The sequence below is a fragment of the Sceloporus undulatus genome, chromosome 11 (genome assembly GCF_019175285.1).
Source record: "Sceloporus undulatus isolate JIND9_A2432 ecotype Alabama chromosome 11, SceUnd_v1.1, whole genome shotgun sequence".
NCBI classification, from domain to species: domain Eukaryota; kingdom Metazoa; phylum Chordata; class Lepidosauria; order Squamata; family Phrynosomatidae; genus Sceloporus; species Sceloporus undulatus.
Window position 1 is genome coordinate 5,467,159 of NC_056532.1, and position 24,522 is coordinate 5,491,680.

The window sequence follows — 24,522 nt, forward strand, 5'->3', positions numbered from 1 at the left end:
TGCTCTCTACCGAACCCTAGCAAGAGCAGGGAACACTTCAGCTGTAGTCCAACATTGAACAGGTTGTACTTGGTGATCTGTAGCCAGTTAACTTTTCCTGTAGGGCAAGGATTTCCGCTGTCGTCTTGTTGTCTATGGCCATGCAGACGCCGAGTTCAGGTGCCTCACGCCTTCCATGCCTGGTCCGTTCAGCCTTTTCCCCTTTGCATTTTGCAGAGATGGTCCTGCCACTTCGCCTGCTAAATGTGGTGCACTATGTTCTCACTTAACTGGCAGAAGTGCAGTGAGTTGGGTGCAGGTACTGCCACTCGGTAATGGCACTGCCACTATGGCTTTAGTGAGGGTTGTGCTCTGCACATGGAAGTAGTTGCTCCTTGTGCCGGTTGGGTGCCTTTTCAGGGAGGGGAGCTCTGTCGCTTTCCACAGCAGAGGGTTAGCCATGCTCAAGGCAGGGCAAAGTTGAACTCATCTCTCATCAGCAGTGGTATGAGATGCCTGTCGGCAAAGGATAGCACAGCTCCCACCTCTGCGCAACAGATGCTGCAGTGTGATGGTGGTTGCTGGCTTTTACACAACTCTGTCCTTGCACCACCGTCTGAGAACGCCCTCCCTGACCTGGACTCTTGCACATGTTTCTCATGCAAAGCAAGGCAGCTAAGGAGAAGCAAGGACTTCTTACACCAACATCCTTTCCACACAACAAAAAATGGTTGTGGGGCAGGAGGTTCCTGGTAAGCCCTGTGCAGGGCAAGCAAGAAGATTGAGTTGCCATGGGGCTTCATCCTGTTGCTGGGTGCCATACTCTTGTTGTAGGCCCCCAGCTGTGTGCCTGGCTCAATGGATGTGTGGCAAGTAAAGGGTGGCCCTTAGCACTTGCAGAGCAGCAGTGCCAGCGAGTGGAAGTGGCTTGGTTCCCGCTGGCCTTTTGCTGATTTCCTGGGAGGGAGATGGGATGAATGGAAGCTGTGCTTGGAGTGAAGGGCAGCGTTGGCCCTGAGAACTTGCTTTTCTCGATTGCTGCGTCTGGCCCCACACCTGTGACCCAAGCCTGGTGGCATTAGGCTGATTTGGCACACGCTATTAGCCCCTTGATCCTGTGCTAGACCTTGGCTCTCAAGGGTTACTTGCAGTTTCTATGCTGTTGACTGATTCAAGCTGGGCCTTTGCTAAACACAAAGAATTACAATGAGTGGGAATTGGGAGCTGGAAGTGTGGTTTCAGGAACTCCCTGCGCATGGCAGCGATTCTCTTTTGGCTTCTTGGCTGCAGACTAGAATGGCACTCTTTCCCCAAGGCTTTGGGCTGAGGCCTCAACCCATTTCCTTGATACAGTCAGGGACTGTCCTTATCACTTTTCTGAAGCTCTCTTGTACATAACATTGTATGCCTACAAAACTGGATCCCTTGTTAATTATCCTTAATCAACCATTAATCATTAGTAATCTAGTCTCAGGTTGTTTTCTTTAAAGTTCCCCCCTAGAAACCTGCCAGATGTTAGTTCCCACCCCCCAGAAAAGTGGTGTCCCTCTGGAAGCTGCCCTCGGCCATCACTCCCTGCCTTTTTCCAATGGCAGCCCTGTGTAGTGGAAGCTAAGAAATATTGGGGTGGGGGGCAAACCTTACTTGGACAAAAGAGACATAGGGACTCTTCCTCGCTGAGCAGACCTGTGCAAGCAAAGTCGACAGCCAGCAACTCAAAAGCCAAGAGTCATTACTAATTAAGTTAGCCTAGAATATTGAGAACACTCTGGTTTAGTATAAATTTATTTGGCATGTATATCTTGATTTATAGAGCATAGTGCATAGAGCGTTAAATCTTATGTACACTCCGGCAGAGGCAGCATTCTTCACAGCGAAGGAAAGGAAACTCCCAAAGGCTGGCAGTGGGCAGTGCCAGGAGCAGGCTCTGCAGCAATGCCCACAAACGCACCTCGGCCTTTGGTGGGACAGACGCATGCGCAGCTGCCCTGCCCTTGAGCAAGCCTTGTTCAGCTGCGCAGGTAAGGCTGGAGCAGCAACAGCGACAACTCTGTGACAACACCTTCCAGGCAAAACATGTCCGGAAGAGCGGTCATTGCAATCAAGGCACCCAAATAAACCTGGGAGAATCTGACCCTCTGGACCAGCCTCTATTAGGGCAGCAGAGAGGAGTCCCAGCTGCTTTGAGACGCCAGAAAAGTTAAAGCCCCAAACTGTTACGGTAAACTGAACACGAGGCATTATGGATGGTTCAGCCGGATTTCTCACTATCCACAAAAGTCACTTGCACATGAAGCAAAAATTCACAGTTGTCAAAACACAAATGAGGCCTTAGGGCGAGGGGTCTGTGGGCCCGTGGCTGTGCGCTTTAGGGACACCTTTTTTCAAGCCTCCCCCCCTGCTAAAATGTCATTTTAAGCCAGTAGCCACTTTTAATTCCCTTAGGCAAGGGAAGCACATTGTGATTAAAAGTTAACATTTCCCAAATATTTGCTCCTCCGAAGACTGACACGGCAGCACTGTTGTGGGCTGACCCACTCAGCATTCCTGAAATAGCTCTCATTTAATTCTGCTTATGCATTTGCCATTTTATGGCAACGCTTGGGGGGCATTCAGCATCAGCTGCTGGCAGAAAGAAACAAGAGATGGTTCCCAGGAAGGAAGACACACACGGCTCTTGGCTTCCCTGCCACGGTACATGGGCTACCACTAGCCACAAGCGAAAGCTGCTGTGCCACTGTGGAAGCCACTCCTCGCAGAGGAAGTCAAGGGGGGAAGCAGGAAAGAGGGTCTTTTCCTCTGCCGCTCCTGCAGTGCTTCCACTCATACATAAAACAAGTCTCATAGTGCAGACATACCATCAAGAGCCTTAGCAGTTATGTACAGAATCTCATTTACATTATGGCTTTTTCTTTTATAGATTCATACAAAGCATCAAAAATTTAGGAGAAAAATTCCTCACAAAATATTTTGGTATAAAATTTGGCATTTCGCTTTCCAGGGGGACTGATCGACAGGCTGCGCCCTTCTCCCTACGGCTGATTTGCACCGTCCCCGATGTGCCACCCTGGGCCCAGGAGGGCACAGCAGCAGCCGCCTGTGAAGGAGGACGGGGGCTTTGGTATGGCAAAAGGCAGAGGATGTAATTGAGGGAGGGATCTTTGGTAGCTAGAAAGAGTATCCGCAAAGCAGCTCCCGCCCAGAGAGACGCTGGCCAGGGTTACAGAGTGCAGTCAGAGGAAGGTGGTCCCGCACCGAGGGCCACTGTCAGGGTCATCGTGAATTCAGCCGGGGAGCCACCTGGGGAGGAGGGAGAGGGAGGTTAAACAGCTGCATGGTAAGCTCCTCAACAGGGCAAAGCTAGTCCCAGAAGGAAGGCAAAATGCCTCCTGAGTTGAGGGGGGAAGTGGCAGCACCTCTCCTGCCAACCTGGACAGAAGAAATTGGGAAGGTAAAAGTCAAGAGGTGACTGTAGGCACAGCAGAGCCACGTGGTGCCGCTCTACTCACCACTGCAAGATGGCCATTCTTGGCTTTGGCTATCAGCAGTTGCGATCCTGATGTAAAGTCGATGATGCCCTCTTTGCCTTGCCCAGCGGTGAACGTTATGCTGCGGAAGGAAAGAGACCTGGGAGTGTTCCTACTGGGACACGGAGCTCCATGCCACAGGGAAGCCTCTCTCCTGTGCTACTGAGTCACACGGCACAAAACCACCACACTTTGGAACAGCCCAGTCCCAATGCACCCACACAGTCACAATATGTGGAAATTGGTATAATAATATTTGCAAGCTGAAAGACCGGCCTCATTTATGAAAGAAAAGAGCATGCAGAATCTATTATGAAATTATGAAAGAGCATGCAGAAATGTGATCCCAGATCTGTAAAAAGGCAGGGTCCGGAGCCACCTCCATGTCTGGAGAGTTCTGCCTCTCAAGGTGCCCATGGTCCATTCCTTTAATAACCCTTAAAACCCCTGGTCCCTCTGTACTGCCAACTCAATGCAGACAGAGACACACCTTCCCACATGGTGACCCTATGGGTGCACAAGGCTTTAAGTCCATGGCACCACCTCTTATTTGTACTCAAAGAGAACGAAAACCCAGCCTTGGCCCCTTTGACCACCCTCCTGCTGCAGCCTCTGCCTTGGCAGGCAAACCCCTTCCCCACCCCAGCTCTGGCCAGGCCTGGCACAGCCGCTGCCTCCACACAGGCACTGACCGCTAAGCTGCCCAGGAAACACACACACGTGTGTTTATATCTCAGGAGCTACACTCACCTGCCTTGGTTGATATTCACACTGTTCACTTTGTCGGCACTGATGGCAATTTTAGTCAGAGTCTCAATGACAAAATCACTCTGCAGCACTACGTCCCCCTGCAAAGAAACCAAGGAGTCTTTTGCAAAGGTCTGGGGCTGCCGTGTGTCTGTGGAGGAAAGCAGACAGAGCGCCACCAGCGTGGGCCCCCAGACCCCCGGCTGTCCCTCTCCCCTCCCAAGCCCACTCCCCAAGATGACTCCGGGGCCCGGCGAGAAGGTACCTTCTGCTTATTATCCTGCCGAAGGACATGGAGCACAAAGAGGCTGTCACTCAGGCTGCTCACGGAGATGCCTGGAAGACAAGGGAGGGCCTGGGTGAGCATGGAGGGAGAAGGGGGTCCCCTCAAACCTGTCACAGCCCCCAGCCCCTTCAAGGCCTCGAAAGCAGCACCCGCCTCTTTCCAAGGGATTCCGCCTCCTTCCAAGGGACCCTTGAAGCACCCAAAGTCATGGGTGGGGGGGGCACTCTGTGGAGGGAGGCAGGGAGACAGAAAAAGGGCCCACCAGCCTCCAGCCCTGACCCAGCTGGGTGTGGAGAATGGTCTTTGGCCTTTGGTCTGATGCTACCACCATTGCTACCATACCTGTCAGGTTGGCATAATCAATGCGCTGCTTGACTTTGGACTCTTCCACCAGCACAACCGCATTCTGGGTGAGCAGCATCTGCCGAGCCCTGGCCTTGTAGCCCTTCCGGTCGTACTTGACCACCGGCACTGCATACTGAAAGACAAGCAGAGTCACTGATGACCGAAGGAGCTTCTGAGCATTTGACAAGCAGCCTCCCTGGGAAGGCAGGACTTCCAGACCAACGGCCCTCTGCCTGTCTCCAGCGCCCCGCCCTTGTGCAAGAGACTTGGGGCAGCACCAAACCCTCCTGCCCCCGCCAAAACAGGACCCACTGGAGCTGCGGCTGCACCTGCAGCCACCCCTGAGTTGGAGGCTCACCTTCAGCGCTTCGCTTCCCAGCACCTGAAGGACTTTGGCATTAATCTCTTCACTACCTACGAGTTGATTCAAATGAAAAATGAGAAGTGAGGTGGTGGCCAGGGGCAGCTTATCATCAGCCTCAAATGTGCCCCCCCACACCCCTGAGCAACTCTTACCCAGGCGAGTGTAGAGGAAGAGCCGGGGCACGCTCTGCGGGTAGTTGTCCTTCTTGCCCTTGAAGATCTCACTGGCCACTACTTTCTGCTCCAGCTGCCAAAGGAGGTGGGTTTAGAAGTTTGGAAGGAGGCGACAGAGCTCTGCGCCAGGGCTTTTGAGACAGAGCTACTGGCCAGCCCAAGAAAAGAGCTCCAGTGCAAACGTGGCCACCTTGCTCTCCAGCAGCCACTGGCTGCCCTGTGGCTGCCATTCAGCCATTGCAAGAAGAACCATGCCCAAAATTGCACTCATCCTATGAGAGGAAGCTCAGCTGGGCAGCCCTGCGGGCATCTGAAAGAGCAAGCTCACAATCCCTGCGCTCCCACAAGAGACAGACCCACACACCCAAATTGGGGGGGGGGGGGGTAGAGAGGGCTGGTGGCTCTGGCAATGACTCACCTGCAGCTTCCACTCTGGGCTGATCCTCTTGCAGTAACTCCAGACCATGTTCTGCATGCACAGCTCTCTCAGAAGCTGGGAAGCCTGAAGAGGGAAGAGGAGCCCATTCAGGGCTTCCATCCACCCACATAAAGGGACTTGGCGGCCATCCCCTTGTACACCCATCTATGCTCCCCAACCCTGCCACCTGCTTCAGGAGAGCTGCTGCCTGGGGGGGGGGGGGGGGGGGGGTACCCAGGCCTTTGACACTTGAGCAAGAGATTGCAGCCCCACAAATTTCACTGAACCAAACAAGTGTTGTTTTCTCTCCTTTGGATCCCAAAGCAGCCTCTGGCTCTAAGCAAAACTCTTCCCAGTTCAGCCATGCTGAAGGCCTCCTGCCTTTCCCAGGAACAACATCCGACTTTCTTCCCCCTCCAGGGTCAGGCCTACCTCTCGCAAGGAGGGCGGGGGGATCGGCCAAGACTTGTCCAGCACGTTCCTGGGGAGGTTGCGCTTCAGGGTCATGAGGAAGGAGTAGCGGATGTGGTCCAGAAAGTACTCATTTTCAGGACCACGAGGGTGATTCCGGTAAATGAAGCCCTTGATGAACCTGGGGGCAGAGAAGAGACCAAAACGACTGCTGCCTTCCTGTCAGAGAAGAAGGGAAGTCCCTCCCCTCGTGCCCCCTCCTCTCCAGGAGGCCCCCCCAAAGTGGGCCATGCAAGGGTCCAGGAAAAGGGGAAGTCTGCAGAGCTGGGGCCTGTGCGTATGCATAGGTACACCCACATTCTCTCTCTCACACACACATATGGGCCCAGCAACCCAGGGCAAGGCAACTGGCCTCCACCTACCTCCGGATGGTCTGCACGGCCCACTTCTTTTTGGCAGCCTTCTGGCGCCCCAGAGTCCCCCGCAACCAGGACTGGATGGTGATGGCTGCAGAGGAGGAAGAGGACGGATGCTCTAGACCGCTCCCAGACTCTGGGGGCCGGCAGGGCAACCCTTCCCCTGCTTCTACCGCTGCCCCCTCCCACCCTCCACTGAGAGACCCTTCTCTCTAGTCAACCTTGAAGTCTTTGGGGGTCCCAATTCACTCTGCGCATGGAGGCCCCCAGTAAAGCCTTTTTTGTGACCTTTACAACTTTGCAAAGGAGGAAGAGATATACAGCTGAGCAAGGCTGAGCCCCTCCAACCATCAGACCTGAAGACCTCTTCCCCCTTCCTTCCTTCCTTCCTTCCTTCTTTCCTTCCTTCCTTCCTTCCCTCCCTCCCTACCTGAATGCTTCATCCGTTGGAACTTCTTCCGCTGGTGGAATCCTCTCCAGGACGCCTGGAGCTTTGTAGCTAGAGGGTGAAGAGGCACAAGGTCAGCATGGCCACAGGAAGAGGGAAGCAGCCAAGGACACTCACCCCCACAAGACAGACTCACCCAGGCTCTGCTTCCGGACCTCCAGGGCATCTTCTGTGGCAAACAGAGTCTTGGGAAAACGAATAAATATCTTTGTCCTGCAAATTAAATGCTTCTGTGAGACAAAACAGGGCTCCCCACATCCCCACTTCCACCCTGAACCCAGGCAGGTGCACCCCCAGGCCCAACCCCCTGAGCCCCATGTACATACCTTCCCATCTTATACTCCTCCTGCTTGTAGCCAAGGTGGTTCAAGAGCACAGCCACGCCATCATGCGGCCTCCCGTCCCACATGGGCCACGTTTCGGGACACAGTGACTTGTACCTGAGCAGAAGAAGGAATACAGCTTTGGACAGATACAAAGCAGCAGAAAGACTGCCTCCACCAGCACCAGCAGCCACCCTGGCTGGTCCGAGTAGCATCCTTGTCTGGGTATGGGACCACAACTGAGAACCAGAGAGGGAGGGAAAAGGGTTGGTGAGGGACCCATGCAACAAGAAACCCATAAAGCACGCGATCTGCACATCGTGGTTACCAGGAGCCCTCTTCTCCCAATTAAATTCCTTTCTCTCTGTCTCTCATACATACAAGTAGAGAGAAACACACCTTTGTAGGAAAACTTCATATTTCCGCCGATACGCAAAGCCAGCCCTGCGGACTCTCAGGTTCTCCATCAGCCCCAAGTACTTCACTTGATGCCGGATCAAAACTTCATCAAAGCGCCCTGACAAACAATCCCATTGGAGAGTGACCCACAGAACGAAAGCCAAGAATGTGTCACAGGCCCCACAGGCAGCAGAGCTCACTTTCTAGGTAGCTCCCCTCTCTACACCTCACATGTACCCCCAGGGAAAAGGGAACCCCCCCAGCACCCACCCAGCTGGACAACCAAAGGGAAGGTCAGAGCTGTTCATGGGAGAATTAAGCTACTCAAAAAAGCCCCAGGAGAGGGGCGTGCCATCCAGAGGATGCCCAATGTAGGGCCAGGCTCAGCAGCCAGAAGGGGTTTTGCCTTGTGCTAGGCAGAGACCCACCCGCCTGCTTGGCATCATTTGGCTTGATGCAGCGGATGTAGGATGGCTCCTTGGACATCAGGATCTCCATCAGCTTTGCGAGGCTGTTTTTAAACTGAGTCACTGCCTGCAAAGAAGATCCACGTATTGCAGAAGAGGGAGGAGAGCCCGGTGGCCACCCCCAGAGTAGCCAAGCCCACCCAGACTGCCTGCCCAGTGTCCTTACCGTCTCTGGCCGCTTTTTGTCTGTTAGCTCCGTCCTGTCAAAGCACTGGGTGATGATGGGGTTCTCTGAGTTGCACATGGCCTTTTGGAGGAGGTGTGGAGGTTAGACCACCAGAGGTTATGGCAGACAAGCCTATCACTTCCAGCTCCCGATGACCCCATCCATGAACCCCTGGGTCTCTCTGGATATGGCAGCAGAGAGCCTTCCCCACACAGCCTCCTTGGCCAGGAGGCAGGTGTGCTTCTCCCTCCCTCTGGAGGAGACTCACTTCTTTGAGGTTCCGGAAGAGGAGGTCATTGTTCTTGTCCAAGAAACCTGAGTAGGAAGAGATGGAGCCCAGCATGTCAAAGGGTGACCTGGGGAGGGCTAGGGAAGATCCAGAACCTGGACAGGGAGACAGCAGAGGACAAGGCTTACCTGCCACGCTGTAGGTGACCTCCCCGGCGTAGTGCAGCAGGCGGAACTCTTCCCGGCCCAAGGTCTTCCGGGTCTTCGCATCAGCCAGCTTGTGCCTGGAGAGAAACACAGCTCAAGCCACAGTTGGGTGCAAGGCCAGGCCCCAATGGGGTGACTCTGCCAACCTTCCAGGATATGAGCTGGTGCCATGGAAGCCACCCACCTTCTGGGGGCGTAATAGGTCATAGACAGCTGTGGACATCCAGCCTGGACAGTGACTGGATTGCTCCCACCATCAACCTGTATAGCCCCTGATAGGTAGAAGGGCTTGAGACAGCATCATCTCCTATGCTCATCCATTCCTGGCATCCCAGAGTTAAAATGTAATGGCAGTTTCCACAGACCAACCCATAGAAATCTTACTTTAGCAAATATGATCAGACTGAAAACCAGTTTAAAGGCCAGAAATGCACCATTACGATACATCAAGATTCAGTGAAATCAGTATCTGCCCTTTGCGGATGATGGAGCTCCACTGACCATCCTTCCCCCTAGATAGAGATGATGACACTGTGCTTTCCACACCTCAAGAGCCCCAGGGTGGCAGGAGACTTAACTAATACTGACTTCAATCAGCATCCCTGCTAAATGTACCCCAAAGTATTGGCTTTTCAAGACTTGCCTAAAAGCCCTCCCTGCAGAACTGTATCCAGGACACTTTGGAACATGTTCCTCAGCCCTTCCAACCCCAGGTTTCCTGCCCACCAGCCCCTGGACACAGAGAGGGCACCCCACAAACTCACGTGAGGAAGTGGGGGTGGTTCTTGATGGTCTCCTCCAGCTTCTCCAGGAAGGTCATGTCCGTGGCATCTCCAGGTCTCAGACACTCCTCGTCCTACAAGGAGGATGTTGGCACATGGAAGACTTACGTGGCCCAGAAGAAACCGTCACTGACAAGGAGCAATGTCAGAAGGAGCCAGGCCCACCCTCTGCCTTCCCCTTCTTCCAGTGTTTTGCAGGCGCTGCCTGGAAGCACTGGCTATGCCTGAGCCAGCCTGCTGCCCTACAGGAATAAGCCACTGAGCCTGATCTGGGAGCAGTGTCGCAATGAATGCCCATGGGGGAGTGCCTCGCCCGGCCCCTCAAGGACTCCCAGTACAAGGGCCTGGAAGAGGCCTGAGAAAGGCCATAATCACGTGTCGGCCCCAGTGGCAGAATGTGCCCACGGGGATCTCCATTGAAGCAAGGATCACGTGGCAGTGGAAAGTAGACCTGGAAGATCAGGAGGAAGGGAGGTATCCCCAGGGGGACTCAGCACCTTGACCCATAAAGCCCTAGCGCTTCCAAAGGTCTCTGCTGGCAGATCCAAGAGGATGGACAGATACAGATACACACACACATAAACACCCATTTCACATTCACCCCTTTCAAGGACTTACCAAAATCGAAATGATGCCTCTGAATTTCTCTTCCACTAAGTCGCAGATTATTTTGTTATTGAAGTAGGGGACTGGCTCCCACTGTCATTCCCCATAGAGAGAAAGAGAACAAGAATCAGAGTGAGGCAGTGGAGGCAAGTCAGAGGAAACAGCACAAAGAGAGCTGGGAGGAGGCCAAGGTTCCCAGGCAGGCCAACAGACTGACAGAGAGCCTCAACTGCACTTAAGGAAACCCTGTGTTGCATCTCAGTGTCACCAGCATTGTGACTAGAATGGAGGGCAGCCATATCTGCAGCCGCCCCTCTCAGCCGAAGAAGCATCACATTTCTGAACCCAAACTGGAGGCCGTGAGAGGCACAACTCCCAGGTCTGTCTCAAATGGCAGGGCAGATCCCTCAAGAGGAAGGCTCCCCTTTCAGTACTGGAGGAGCAGCAGTGGTGATCAGTGGGCCCCAAACCCCCTTCCATTTCGGGGCCAACAGGACCCAGGTTCCGCTCTTACCGCAATGCCCTCAGCTTCGTACTCGTCCTGCTCAGATTTCAGCGTCAGTTCAATGAAGAGCTGCTGCAGCTTCTCATTGCAATAGTTGATGCAAAACTGTTCAAAACTGCAGAGAAGCAAGAGGGTCAACCCACAGTCCAAATAAAGTTAGGCCGACCCAAGGAGGAAAGGAAGGGGGCATCTCTCCAACCAAGGGGGGAACCCACCCAGTCTTGCATGCTACAGATGGATGGACAAATGGATGAAGGATGAAGCTGACCCCTCCCTTCTTTCCAGCCAAGAGCCACTGTCATCCTGAGGTGTGAGAAACGGAGAGGCCACCTGAGCAACTCACCTGTTGTGCTGGAAGACCTCAAACCCATAGATGTCCAAGAGTCCCAAGACGGAGGAGCTCCTTCTCCACCCCATGAACTCTGTCTCCTGCCGAAAAGAAGACAGAATGAGCCAGCAGCTGGAATAGGGGTGCAGTGAAATACATAGAAAGAGAGGGAGGAAGGGAGAGAAGTGATGGCTGGATGGCTACGGAAGGCCTGGGAAGCTGGAGAAGTGGGAGAGAACAAGGAGGAGATGATGAAGGGCCTTTAACTGCTCTCTCCTCTACCCCACAATTGGCTAGTCTAAAGATTGTTGGGGGAAGGTCCACCTTTTCTGTTAATGCACCCCGTGACGTCGAAGACAGACCTTGTACTCGAGGGATCGGTTGATCTTGTTCACCAGCCAGGAGAACGTGCGGCCATAGACGGCTTTAGCCAAGGCGTCCCGTGCGTAGGCCGCTTGCTCCAGGTTGAGGGGGCTGATCAGCTGTAGGGATGGATGGACAGATGGACAGAAAGGCCATTAGTGCCCCTCCCCCCGGCCTGACAAAGAGGGCAGTGGCCGCAACACAGCTCCCTCTCGTGCCCCCTTCAGCCTCCAACTGCCGACAGGAGGACAGGCAACTCCCCTTGGGTCTCGGGAGTCACCGTCTCCTGCCCATCTGCACCCAGCACCCAAAATAAGAGGCCACTGGCAGGCCCAGTGAGGGCCCCAGACCTTCTTCTCACCTCTTCTCCCTTTGCGATGATCTTCTTGTGAGTCAGAGCTTCCCGAAGCAAAGGACTCTCCACCCCCAGGAGCTGCAAGGGAGGGAAAAGAGGGGGAGCCATTACCCCCACTGCCTCCCTGCCCCCTGCCCTGTTTCTGGGTCCTGCTTGGGAGGGCTGGGAAGGGGAGGAGGAGGATGGGTCCATCTCAGCCCCTTTCGCAGGCAACCTGTGAACAGACGCATGGAGGGCAGAGAATCTTGTGCCCACTGCCTCGTTCCCCCTCCCAAATACACACACACACACACAACAGCAGGAGCAGCACTAAAACCATGGGGGGAATTAGTATGTCCACTTGGGGAAGCTGGCAGGAACAATCTTGGCTTAAAACAAGATCAATGCTCCCCACACAACACCCCATTAGATACTCCACAAAAAAAAAGTAAAAAAGACAAGGGCTTTTACAAAACCCAAAGGAAGTGGACTTCCTTGGGCCAACTTCTGTTTCTGGGCCCAGCCTACCTCACAAGGCTGTCACAAGGCGAATGGAGTGACCATATGGGAAGCGTGCATTGAAAACAGTAATTAAAGGAAAGTGAACATTTTATCCAGACAAGTACAAAAGCCCCAGGGCAGCATGAACAGCCCAAGTCTCCCGGCCAAGTCTCCTTCCGGGAAGACAGCCTTTTCGTCTGGGTCCAGCAGGCGGCCGGAGGGAAAGCCTCAGGCAGCTGCTTCTTTGGAAACTGCATCTTATTCTGTGTAGCCTCTTTTCTTTGGGGGGGTCTCTTTGCATTGTTACACAACAATCTTGTTGGTGAATAAAGTTATTTCGAACATCTGAGTTCAGATTATTGTTTTTCCTCTTCTAGTTATTTAACCAGGTTCTTTTTAATGTTCTGATTTTTACAAGGCATCCACTGCACATATAGAAAATGAATTGGCTTCTTTTCTCATTTCCCATATTATATAGCCTCTAGACTTTCTCCATTTTGATTAGTCCTACATCTTCTTCACATTTCTTTCCAATTTCTTCAATTTATGAGATTGTACCCTTCAATTTCTGCTGATGTTCTGATGTAGTCTTTGCTTGAAGAGATATACAAACTATACTGTAATTAGCATGTGATATTAATTTCCAAAGCGCTGCTCCATTAAGTGACTGTAACATTTCAGTTGCACAAAGAAGGAAAGAGACTGGCGAATGGAGGGCAACCTCTCTGGGAACCTCAAGGGATCTATTTCTGAAGGGAAAGGTCAGAGGATGGGAGAGTCTGGCTTTTGTCTGTAGCACTCCCAGATCCCTGGTCCTGAACATGGATCCCTTCCCTCTCACTGGGGGGTTTTGGGAGGGCCCCCCACCCCTTCTCAACCCTGCTTCTGGCCACTCACCCGCGCCAGGTACTTGATCTGGTTTTCTGTGGTCACCTGGGCACTGCCCTGCTCATCGGCTACAAACTGCACGTTCCCCAGATGGAGGACACTGGCCACAATGCTCAGCAGGTCCTGCGCCAAGAATCGGAGTGAGGAAGGGAGAGGTCAGCCCAGCAACCCCAGAAGGGAAGCCCCCTGACCTCCCCCCCCCCAGGACATAGGAGCCTCATCTTACCTCCACTTCGTTATCTGTGAAGTTAATAACCGACAGGGCCCTGCGCACCACCTTCCAGTCACTCTTGTCATTGATGGAGCTCACCTTGGCACACTGGCCCTGAAAAAGGGGGGGGGGGGGGGAATCAGTGGAGAAGTTGGAGGGAAGCTGGGGCTGGCCTTTGGCTCTCGAACACCCACCACTCTCCTCCTCTTGCCAGCCAGCAGAGAGCATGAGGCATCCCCCCAGGCACCCTGAGCCGGCCTTAGTATCTCACTGGCTGCGGGACCTTTAGCCAGAAAGCACCTCTCCTCGCATGCTATGAGAGGCATGATACTTTCAGCGCAGGCCTCCTGCCTCGCTGGTGAGTCAAGGGCCCTCTGCCACCCTCCAACCTAACACTTTACCTTGACAAGGAAGTGGTATTGCTGGGGGTTCCTCTCCAAGCCCAGCCGTCTGAGCAGGTCTTCCTCCCCGCCCTCCAGCAGCTGGTAGAAGATGTGGAAGTTCCTCTCTCCGTGGTTCTGGTGGACCACACGCGACTTCTCCAGGAGGTAGTTCAGGATGTGCCCTCCGATGGGTGCCCCCTGACTCCAAAGAAGACACAGCTGCTAAGGAAGGGCAGGCGTGCCGGGCAGCATGTAGAAGACACTCCTCCTCCCACAGGCTGGCAGCCATGTGTGGGCCAGCCCCTTCCACCCTGGTCCTGTGCCCCTGGGTGAGGGAAGAGCGATGCTTGTACAAAGTGGACCCCCTGAGCTGTCGGGTGGGAGGTGGCAAGTGTGACCTGTGGAGTGGCGATGGCAGCAGCTGCTTGGTCCCATGAGGGAAAAGGGGGAAGGGCCTCCCCCACCGCCAGACCCACCTTGTAATCGAACTGGACGTCCATGTACTTCCCAAAGCGGCTGGAATTGTCGTTCCGCAGGGTCTTTGCATTCCCAAAAGCCTGGTGAGGGAGAGGAGTAGCTCAAGGGGAGACAAATGCCCTCCACCAGAAGAAAAGAAGCAACCGTAGGCTGGTTGGCTAACTCAGCCAAGTGATTGGGGTGCTGCGCCTCTGGATCATGGCCCCGTCCGGGCTATTTTCTCTCTTTCACACACACATTCACAGGGGCCCTCTCCCTTCTCACCATTGATAGCTGCCACATGGGGCAGCCAAGGCACTGGGCACCTGTGGGGTGGGGAGGAGGTCAGCCTAGGTGCCCACCCTTACTCCCAATGTCCATGCCTGCGGCGCTCCTCACCTCCAGGACCGGGTTGGACTGCAGGAGCCGGTCCTTCACAGTCTCCACCTGCTCGCTGGCTGGACACGTGACGGCATAGTACTGTAGGACCTTCTTGGTAGCCTCGGTCTTGCCAGCCCCACTCTCCCCGGAGATGAGGATGCACTGGTCCTTTCGCTCCGTGCGCAGCGAGCGGTATGCGTTGTCTGCAATGGCATAGCTGAAGGCAGGGAGGGAAGGAGGGTTAACTCTGCGGCCAGTCGGCCCCTCAACTGGCCAGCCAGCCAGGTCCTGCCCTGGTAGGGCAGGGCAGGACTTGGCTGGGGGAGGAGGAGGAGATGGAAACGACCCCCAGGGATGCTGCCGTGGGAAGGGGGCAAAGGGGGGGGGGGATTTCTTCCGACCCCCCCCCCCCCAATGAAATGCTGCTTCAGTCCCCATATTTCTAGCACTGCAGAAATATAGGGAGAGAATCTGTAAACCCTTTACACCCAGAAAGTTTTCCGTTTGTTGGATTCGCTGTGCCTGAGACACTTTACTGTCCCTTTTCCTGGGTTTCCTAAACACTATTTCCAAATATTCACCTGAAGTTTTTCATTCTTGCAATGAATGATTAAAGGACAGTTTTAAAGGGGAGGAGCAGAACTCTGGGGCCTCTTCAGCCATGCATGCATCACACCCAGAAGAGGAACGCCCCAATGCCCACTAGACCCCCATTCTTTCAGGCAACCCAGAGCAAGAGAAAACAAGCACCAAAAGTGTGCGCCTCACCCCCCAGGAGCAGGCAACGTCCTCTTTGGGGCGGGAGGAGGCCTAGATCTTGGGGTCAGTGGGAGGCTTCCACCTCTGGCCTGCCCCAGACACCTTGCTCCAGGCAAAGGGGGTGATCCCTTGTGTGTAGGTAGGTGAGCCTCAGGGCTGGCTGCCAGGAATGCTCTTACGCTTCCTCACATAGGCTATTGTATTTTATTTTTTAAAGGAGAAAGCTCACCAAGCTGTGCAAACAAAAGTATTCCAACAGCTTCTAGTTCCCTAGCAACACGGGGAATGCTGGGCAAACAGAGCCGAAAACATTCCATCTCTCTCCCTCCGAAAACACACACAGATTTTCCTTTGCTTTCCCCTTTGCTCTGGGTGTGGTTGGATGTAGCTTGGCGAAGGAGAGAATGAGTGGGCAGGAGTCCCAGGAGACCCCCGCTGGCCATGGGGGCCACTTACAGGTGAGGAGAGACCTCATAGAAGCTGACTCCTCGGTAGCGGTCCATGTGCTGCTTGCTGTAGATTTCTAGGTCCTTGTAGGGGTTCATTGAGACCAGAACGGAACCAATGTAAGTCTGAAGAGGGAGGGAGGCAAATCAGGTGGGAAGAACCCAGCCAACAAAGAAAGGGGGCAGAAATGGGGCACCCAGTGCTCATGCCCCAGCTCTGAGGTCCAGCATCTGCAGCCAGTTACACTGAGCCCAAATTTCCCACCTCTGCCCCCCACATGCTCTGACACCCAGCAATGGCTGCTGTGAGAAACAACCCCCATCAAACAAAGCTGCTTTCTGCTCCAGAGATCCCTGGGGCACATTTTGGAAACTACCAGAAGCTAGAAGGCTTCCCAGGAGAATACAGCAATGACAACGACATCAACAACACCTTTCCCTGCAGCTGGGCCCTTTCCCTGCAGCTAAACTGACAGCAGCCACTCCCTCTTGGGGACCCTAAAACCTGGGCCAAGAAACCTGGGGAGAGGGATGGTAGATCCAGCCAAGCCCTCCAGCTCAGCTACTCACATAGATCAGGTTCTCCTTGAAGCGCTTGCGCAGGTTCTCCATGAACGCCGCCTCGCTGGTGAAGTTCTCCAGGAGGACGAAGTCCTGGACGCCCACCCGGTCCCGGGCTGTCAGGGCACTCTCCATCTCGAGACGGACTCCCTCGCTGCCAACCGCCTGCCAGGGGAAACAAAGGAGGGTGGTAGGTATGAGGTAGATGCTGGGTCAGGGGCCAACAGGTAGAGCTTCCTCCTCCCCCTCCAGAAAGGGCAGAGAAGCCCCTTCCCCAGGGCTCACACTGCCCCCTCCCACCCCCTCCAGAGCCAGAGAAGGCAAGGGGTCAGACCCCCCTGCCAGCCAGGACCTGCTACCCCCAACAGGGATAGAGGAGATCCACCTCATGGCAGGAGGACCTGGCACCTCAGAACAGCCACCAAAGACACCCCTGGACTGGAATGGACTGGGGCCTCTTGCCCAAAGAGACCCACTCCTCCCAAGAACAGCATCCTGATGCCACCAGACTCATGGCCAAGGGGGTCCCACCCTCCACCCCACCCCTGGCTCCTTCCTGCTCTTTGCCAAGAACAGGGCCCCCATGCCAGTTGGGGAGGGGCTGACCAACCTCATGTTGGGGCAGATGGTAGCCCAGGGGGATGAGTGCCCTTTTCTGCTGGATCTGAGCCCACAAGCCCTCCACCTTCACAGGGTGCATGGCGAGGATGCTGAGCAGCAGCAGCACCAGCAGCCACCTCTCCCCTCCTCTCCTCACAGGCAGGCAGCAGGGAAGAAATGCACCAGGTGGCCAGGACCGGGGGACAAGCCTCACCGTCTCCTCCCCAGAGAAATCCCCAGAGAGAGGCAAGGGACCTGCAACTCTCCTCCGCAAAACGAGGGGGTTGACTCCTGAGGCCAGACTGCAGAGCTCATCAGCAGCACCCAAGCATGAAGCTGGATGGGTGCTGACTCCCTGCCATGGTTCCAGATGGGTGGCAAAGGCAGAGCTCTCCTTTTCCCCACGCAACCCACTGCAGTCCCACATAGGTTGGCACAAGGACTATGGTGCCACACACACTATGCCACCACTGGCTCCATTGAATACACACTGACCAGTCACCCCAGACAGATGCATAAGAGGCACTGCAGGCATCTGGGGAGACAGAGAGGAGCTAGCGAGAGGTCAAGCAAGAGACCAGGATGACCGCCTTCCCTGCCCCTGATCAGCACTGGGAATGGGGCACCCAGATCCAACTCCTCCTCTGTGGCCCCCGCCCAGCCTAGAAAGGAGTAAAATCACACACTCACTGGGTGCCATGCAGAAGGCAGAGGCACAGTGTCCTGTGCTCAGTTTCCTGCCCACTTTCTGCACTGCTTGCCACAGGCTCAGATGGCAGACTGCAGTCAGGCAGACATGCTTCCCCCCTGCCCCTGCCATGGGAGCATTCAGAACTGGCTCCTGGGTGTATAGGGGCCTTTGCCGGGTGCCAGCAGCCCCTTTTCCTCTCGGGCAAAGGACCTGGGCGAGGGCCTGCCAAGTGGGTCTGGCCACTCTGTCCCTGCCACCATGGGTTGCTTTCCCTCCAGGTTCCCCACAGAGTGATGGGAGCAGACAAAAAGGGGAGGGGGGAACCTCCCCAGAATCTCAGCCCCTGGGATTAAGGGGAGGTGGGAGATGCCCCCTCAACCCCCAAAGCCCATCCTGGTCTTGGTTATGGGTGGCTTTTGAACCCGCCTCTTGCAGCCAACCCAGCTGAGGCTAGCCCAGTGGCCATTGCTGCCGTTATCCGCCTCTGTGTGTATCCGTCTCTGTGTGTTATCTTGGACCAAACTTTCGTCTGTATTTCGGCCCCTGGGACCAAATAAACGCCAGACTTATAAATAGCCCTCTTTGGCACATTTATGAAACCAAGAAGCTTGTGAAACGGCCCCTTGTGACCACTGCCAGTGCTGGAAACAAGAGGCGCAAGCTGTTACTCTGCTGCCACAAGTTACTTTGCTTGCTGGCCAAAGAGGAGGGCAAAGGCAAGGCAGCTGCTCCCCAGGGGATGGGGCTCCTCTGTGCCCCAGGATGCCCGGCAGGGTCCACTACAACCCTCTCAGAGTCTTGCTGCAAGGCCGGTCTCCTTGGGAGCAAGCCAGCCCTCCGCCTTCCCCTCCTGCCCCTGCCACAGACCCCTACCATACCACAACAAGGAGGCCACCAGCCTGGCCTGCCAACTCCCTGCCCTTTGGCTGCTCCCCTGCTTCAGGACAGCGGGGGAATCTTCCCTTTGCCCTCCTTGGGGGCCTTGGGGCAAGGGACTCTCCCAGCTGATCAGCCATTTCCCTCAAGGGCTGCCTCAACTGTAGGAGAACGACAAAGAGAGTGGGTCCAGCAGAGGCCCATCCCACTCTGGGTCCCACCAGGAGACCCCTGAGCCTTGGCCCTGGCTATCCCCTGCCTTCCTCCACCCCTTAGAAAGCCCACCCTCCTCACAAGGCCTGGAGGATTCCTGCCACCCACTTACCACAGCCCTGAATCTCATAGCCGCTCTTCCCACAGCCTCCGCCTGCTTCACAGTCCCCAGAAGTGGGAGAAGGGAGGACGGGTAAGGCTCCTCCACTGCAGGGCACCTTATGTCCCCAAAGGAATGACTTCCCCCAGCTCCCGCCCCACTGAACAAGAGGAAGGGAAGGGAAGGCAGCAGGCACTCTCCTTCTACTCCTCCCTTCCGGGAGAGCAGAGAGGCACGCCAGGATCATGAGCTGGCACTCCAGATCCACCACCAGAGCCCTGTCAGCCAGACATTGCTGCGGGAGGATGGACAGACAGACAGATGGACCGACCCCATCATCACTCTTTGCAACTTAAGAGGGAGAGGGAACCACTCTAACCTGCACTGAGGTTGGGCCAGGGCCCAAGAACACGTCAAGACAGGAAGGAAGGAAGGAATAGAAGAAAAGAAGGAGGAAGGGAAGAAGGGAGGGAGGGAGGCAGCTAGGCCAGGCTGGGCCAAACCCAGCGGGCAACCCAGACAAGACGTAGGTTCCACCCAGCGGCCACAAGGTGCAACACGGGGTGCCCTAGCACAGCTTTGCCAGCTGGCGCAAGATGGGTACCCCAGAGACAGCTATCCAACTCCAAAACAAATGGCCTCTGAAAATACCACCCGGGGAACATCCACTGGAGCGGCACATGAACAACCTGTCTAGTGCGCTGGCCTCCCTGGGTCAGAAGATAGGCCCCTCTAGTGCACTAGTTGCCCACGGGAAACAGGGCAGCCGGGGAACCCAAAGAACACAGAGGCAGCAGGAGACAAAAGCCCAAAGCAGCTGCAAGGCCTCCAACCAAAGCGGGGAGACCCTGGGACAAATGTTGGTGCAGGTAAGCCGCTCTTTCCCAGCACAGACAGCTCCTTGCAAGGCCAAAAAACGCTTAAAGGTTGTGGAGGCCACCAAGCCCCATGCCAGTGCCCCCCATCACTTCTGGGGCCTAGTGTCCTACCCTAAAAGATGGACTGGGGTCACAGACAGCCCCCCTAGACCACCATGCAAATGTAAGGAGCCCTCTTTTGGCAAAGCTGCCCCTTCCACCAGGAGTTATGGGGGGAGGCAGATTCCTTGAATGGCTTGCGGGGACCGGCAAGAGCCAGCCAGGGCAGCCAGTTACATCACCAAACAACCAGCGAGAAACTGGAAGACCAGACCTGTGGGTATTTAAGAAGGAGCCCCATTCTGTTTCTTCCTTTCTCACTAGAGTCATCTGTGGGGTGGACTTTGGAGCAACTACTGATCTCCAGGGAATGGGTACAAGGAACCCAGGACACCCCCAGAGCCGACCCTGATGCTCCTTGAGCCCCTTCAACGCTCTGCCCTCGGAGGAGGCAGATGTGGAGCTGACCAGATGTGGCTCATCCAAGGGCCGCTCCGGCTCCCAGCGCCTGATTCAGCGCCGCCAGCCGTGCCCACTCCCCCCCCAAGAGCCAGGCTGTCATTTTCCTTTTAAGGAGAAAAAATGTTTTCGCAGGAAAAGTGGAGCGTCCTGGGCCTGCGGTTGCTGCTGGAACCATTCCTTGCTGGAAAGGCATTCTCCAAGCAAGAGGCTCCAAGTGCGCCTCTACCCCCATCCCTGCCCCAGAGAGAGCCAGTGAGGGACCTGAAGTCTTCGGGGGTCAGAAAGGCAGGCTTGCAGCCCTCAAGGGAGCAGGGAGAGGGGTCAGGAAGGGTGGCCAAGCAAACAGGCAAGCCTCCCTCATCCTCCTCCCAGGATGGGACCATGCCTCTGGGCCACAACCCATCTCTTGGGAAGAAGATTTGGCTACAGCCAGGCTGGTCCTGGGGATCCCTGGCCCCTTATCAGTTACTGAGGAGAGGAGGAGAGGGTCCTGGCCGGCCCATGCAACCCCCAGGAGAAGCAGGCGCTGCTGCCAGGGCTCCTCAGCGGAGGAAGCAGGATTTCCTTTGGACAACTCCCCAGGCAGAGTCCCAGGGGGAATGTCCCAGCAAAGGAAATGACTGAATAAGGGCAGATTTGGCCAGAGATTGGGGGAAATTCTGCTGCTGCAGCTCCAGCCACCTCAAAACATGGTTGCTGGGTGGGGGAAGGAGAGGGGCGTCTGTCTGTCTGTCCATCCATCCATCCATCCATCCATCCTCCAGCAGCAGGCAGGAGGAGACAGGGGGGCACCATGGAGGGGAGAAGCCCCCACATCACCCCAGAGCCCAGTCCCTCCGCCCCTGACCAAGGCCAGGAGGCCACCGATGCCCATCGTCCCCATCCAAGGGGCTCCCTGAGGGCCAAGAGCTCCAACTCAGTGAAAGAGAAGGGGACAGATGAACAGACAGACAGACAAGAGCCACTTGCCAGGGTTAGGGTTAGTCGACAGACTCCACCGCCAAAGGCTCCCTTCTTGGGACGAACGGACGGACACCCATGAGCCATGGCTGGGAGCCAGGGATGTGGAAGGCGCAGCTGCCACTCCCATCGTCCCACGCCTGGCACAGACCCCTGGAGCCGGGTGGGCCCACTGCCCCCTTTGGGAGGAGGAGCAGGGGGTCCTGGCAGACACACAGAGAGTGTTGGGCAGCCCAAAGATCAACGTCCAACCCTCACCCCAAAAGAGGCCCCCTGGGCATCCCAGCACAGCGGAGAGATGGCCAGAGTCCTACCAGGCGCCTGGGACGGTTGTCATTGTGTGGCTTCCTCATCCTGTGCTTCTCTTGGAAAGGTTTGTTTGGAGGGGGTTTGAATTTGAGGCCGAGAGAGTGGGGCTGGCCCAGGGTCGTCCGGTGGGCTTCCTTGACCAAACAGGAGGCCAGCCCTGGTCCCCCAAAGCCCAGTGCTCTGACCGCTGAGCCCACCCTTCGGACACAGCCGAAACATTTCTGGAAAGGAACCCGGGGGGATGAGTCTATGCCCTCCCAAAAATAGCATTACAATAACTGGGGACCTTTCTTGGAAGGACAGAAAGACAAGGGGCACCACTATCACTCCTTACAGGCTTAGTCACTTTGTCTGCTTAGGGACACAGAACGCCTGACGACGCTGGGCTCCTCAGGTTTGGCACATTGAGAAGAACATAGAACAGGGCCTTTGGACAGCAAGCACAAAGACTGTTACTTTCTGCTCAAAGGGAGCTGCAGACTCCGGAGCCACAATGGGCCTCTGTGCACTTTTGGCAGCAGAAGGAGCCCCTTCCATCCATGTCCTCCCAGAGAGACAAGCGCCGGCTCCCCCAAAAGAGCCAGGAACCGGACTGCAAGGCCTTGCTTTCCTTTCCTCTGGGGCTGAGAGAGCAGCTGCGGACAAGGCGGGACTTGAACCCTTCTCCCTGGGCCTGGAATAGTGCGCAAACCACAAACACCTTGGATTGCCATCATAGATAGATAGATAGATACATAGATAGAGATAGATAGATAGATAGATAGAGATGATAGATATAGACAGATAGACATAGATAAATAGATAGATGATAGGTAGATATAGACAGACAGATAGATAGATAAATATAGACAGACAAATAGATAGAGATAGATAGATAAATATAGACAGATAGACAGAGATAGATAGATAGATGATAGATAGATAGACAGACAGATAGAGATAGATAGATAGAGACAGATAGACATAGATAGATAGATAGATAGATAGATGATAGATAGATATAGACAGACAGATAGATAGATAAATATAGACAGATAGATAGATAGATAGATAGATAGATAGATATAGACAGACAGATAGATATAGATAGATAAATATAGACAGATAGACAGATAGAGATAGATAGATAGATAGACAGACAGACAGAGACAGACAGATAGACGGACAGAGGTATGTCTTCCTGGTGGAGTGTTCCCAGAAATGCACCCGGGGGAGCCCCAGTCAGGCGAAGGCCTTGCTCTGGAGCCCCTCCAAGGCCACACGGAGGCTCCTGAGTTACACTGGGCTTCTCTCGGAGGCCCTGTTCGGGGGAGTCCGGGAAGATCCAGCAAAACGAAGGGCTTCAGAGAAAGAGAGAAAAGAAGGCAGAAAGCCCGGCGGAGGAACAGGTTTCTCTCTCTCTCTCTCTCCTGGGTTTGTGGCCGTTGAGACCGATGGAAGGGGGCCACTGCAGCGGGGTCCGGAGCGAGGCCCTTCCGCCGCCCTGGGCCAGTGCTGCCGGGAATCCTGGCAGCGTCGTTCCCAGCTGCTGAGCCTCCTCTGGGGCCGCGCTCCTCCTGTCCTCCCGAAGGGCCCTGCAGCTGGGAAGGAGAGCGGCGCCGAGGAGGACGAAGGGCCCCTCTTGCCCCCCTCCCTCCGCCGCCCCCCGCGCTCTGCCCTGCTCAGAGGAACTACTACTACCTTGCCGGGCCTCCTTTCCTTCTCCCTTTCCTCTCGGAGTCCGGAGTCCGCGGCGTCTCGCGCAGGGCAGGGCAGGGCAGGGCGAGGGGCAAGTGCGCATGCGCGCAGGCACCGGCGCCCTGTCACTCCCGGCGACGGGCCCTCCGATTGGCTCCTCCTCCCTCGGCAGGCCCCGCCCCTTCCGCCCCGGGCTTTAGGCGGGAAAAGCGCGGCCCTGGCGAGTGACCCGCGAGGCGCCTCCGTCTCCTCCGAGGCCGAGGCCCCCAGGCGGAGGCTCCAGTCCAGGGAAGCCTCCCCAGACGCCTCCGCTCTCTCCGTGTCAGCTCCCGCCTCAGTCCCCACGAAGGCAAGGCTGGGAGGGAGAAGCAGAAGGCGCTCGCTCCGCAGCCCTTCTTGGCTGGCAGCAGGGCCAGGAGCCCCTGGCAGCCCCAGCCACTCCTGGCCAGAGAGACAGGGCCCAGGAGCAGAGGGACCTTGGCACTGGCGCAGCTGGCACCTACCCCGCTCTGGGCCACAGCCAGCCCCAGGATCCCTCCACACTCAGCCATAGATGGCTCCTCAAGTGGAGGCAGCCTTAGGGCCTGAAGGAGAAAGCCTGGGCCTGGAGGCCCCTCCCAAGAAGAGCAGCCTCCCAAGCCTTTCCCAGCTGGGCCTTTCCTCTGGTGGGCCGCCTGGCCGCCTCCATCTGCTGCCATGAGAGCCTTCCAGGTCTGGAAGGAAAAGGGGACTCGGCCGAAAGCAGCAGAGCGGCCTTTCCCCCAGGAACAAGGGGCTGTTCAACAGGCCACAGGGAGGGTTTGGGGGCAGGTTGGGACGTGGCTCTGGACTGGTTTCCGTGGCGTCTTTACAGTTCAACTGTGTCCAGGACTGCAGCCTTGTCTACTTCATTCAGGCAGACGATGAAAGCATTAAACGTCTAGTTAAGAACATGGCAGAAGAGTCCGTGTTTCATGAACGGAGGCACCCTCCGTGGGAACCGCCTGCAGGGCCTCCCTCTGTCCAGGAGGCCCAGCGGCGGACGGAGCTTTCCTTTGGCCGCCTCTGGCTACAGAGGCCTTCGCGGAGGCCATCCCTCAGGCACGTAGCCAAGGGGGGGGGTTCTTGGGGTCCAGACCCCCCCCTCCCTTAGATAAAAAGGATTGGTGGGTGCTGCGGTGCGGCCGCACCCAAACCCCTTTATAATAGTGGCACTTAGTCTGGACCCCCCTTCCCAAAATCCTGGCTACGTCCCTGCATCCCTGATGCTGAGAAGCGGGCAACCGAAACACTTCCTTCCCGACTGTCAGTGATGCTCTTTAAACATATG

At 55.7% G+C, this 24,522-nt stretch overlaps 1 protein-coding gene across 3 annotated transcripts; it reads right to left on the minus strand.

Moving 5' to 3' along the window:
• Positions 1 to 1,746: 1,746 nt before the first annotated feature.
• Positions 1,747 to 23,344, minus strand: MYO1C (myosin IC). Of its 3 annotated transcripts, none has more exons than XM_042442652.1 (32): positions 23,217 to 23,344; positions 16,418 to 16,573; positions 15,858 to 15,973; positions 14,661 to 14,859; positions 14,282 to 14,362; positions 13,824 to 14,003; positions 13,438 to 13,536; positions 13,221 to 13,334; positions 11,850 to 11,921; positions 11,488 to 11,607; positions 11,141 to 11,226; positions 10,807 to 10,912; positions 10,305 to 10,385; positions 9,669 to 9,760; positions 8,887 to 8,981; positions 8,738 to 8,784; positions 8,470 to 8,550; positions 8,265 to 8,370; positions 7,837 to 7,954; positions 7,441 to 7,554; positions 7,251 to 7,327; positions 7,097 to 7,165; positions 6,673 to 6,757; positions 6,272 to 6,431; positions 5,840 to 5,923; positions 5,401 to 5,494; positions 5,243 to 5,298; positions 4,882 to 5,017; positions 4,519 to 4,589; positions 4,257 to 4,354; positions 3,489 to 3,588; positions 1,747 to 3,279 (listed from the first exon to the last, which is right to left on the minus strand). In XM_042442652.1, exons 2-32 carry the CDS (start codon positions 16,541 to 16,543, stop codon positions 3,253 to 3,255), a joined length of 3,090 nt encoding a protein of 1,029 aa, XP_042298586.1. In that variant the 5' UTR covers positions 16,544 to 16,573; positions 23,217 to 23,344; the 3' UTR covers positions 1,747 to 3,252. The 3 variants fall into 3 exon arrangements, with proteins under 3 accessions (XP_042298586.1, XP_042298587.1, XP_042298585.1); XM_042442653.1 differs by having other exon boundaries at positions 23,214 to 23,233; XM_042442651.1 differs by lacking the exon at positions 23,217 to 23,344 and adding an exon at positions 18,901 to 20,987.
• Positions 23,345 to 24,522: the final 1,178 nt, after the last annotated feature.

Coding starts and splice junctions, on each gene's coding strand:
- MYO1C (XM_042442651.1), bottom strand. Junction 10,386..10,806: donor ACGAAGCTGAGGGCATTGCG/GTAAGAGCGGAA, acceptor GGGGAATGACAG/TGGGAGCCAGTCCCCTACTT. Junction 5,924..6,271: donor CCCCGCCCTCCTTGCGAGAG/GTAGGCCTGACC, acceptor TTCCCTCTTCAG/GCTTCCCAGCTTCTGAGAGA.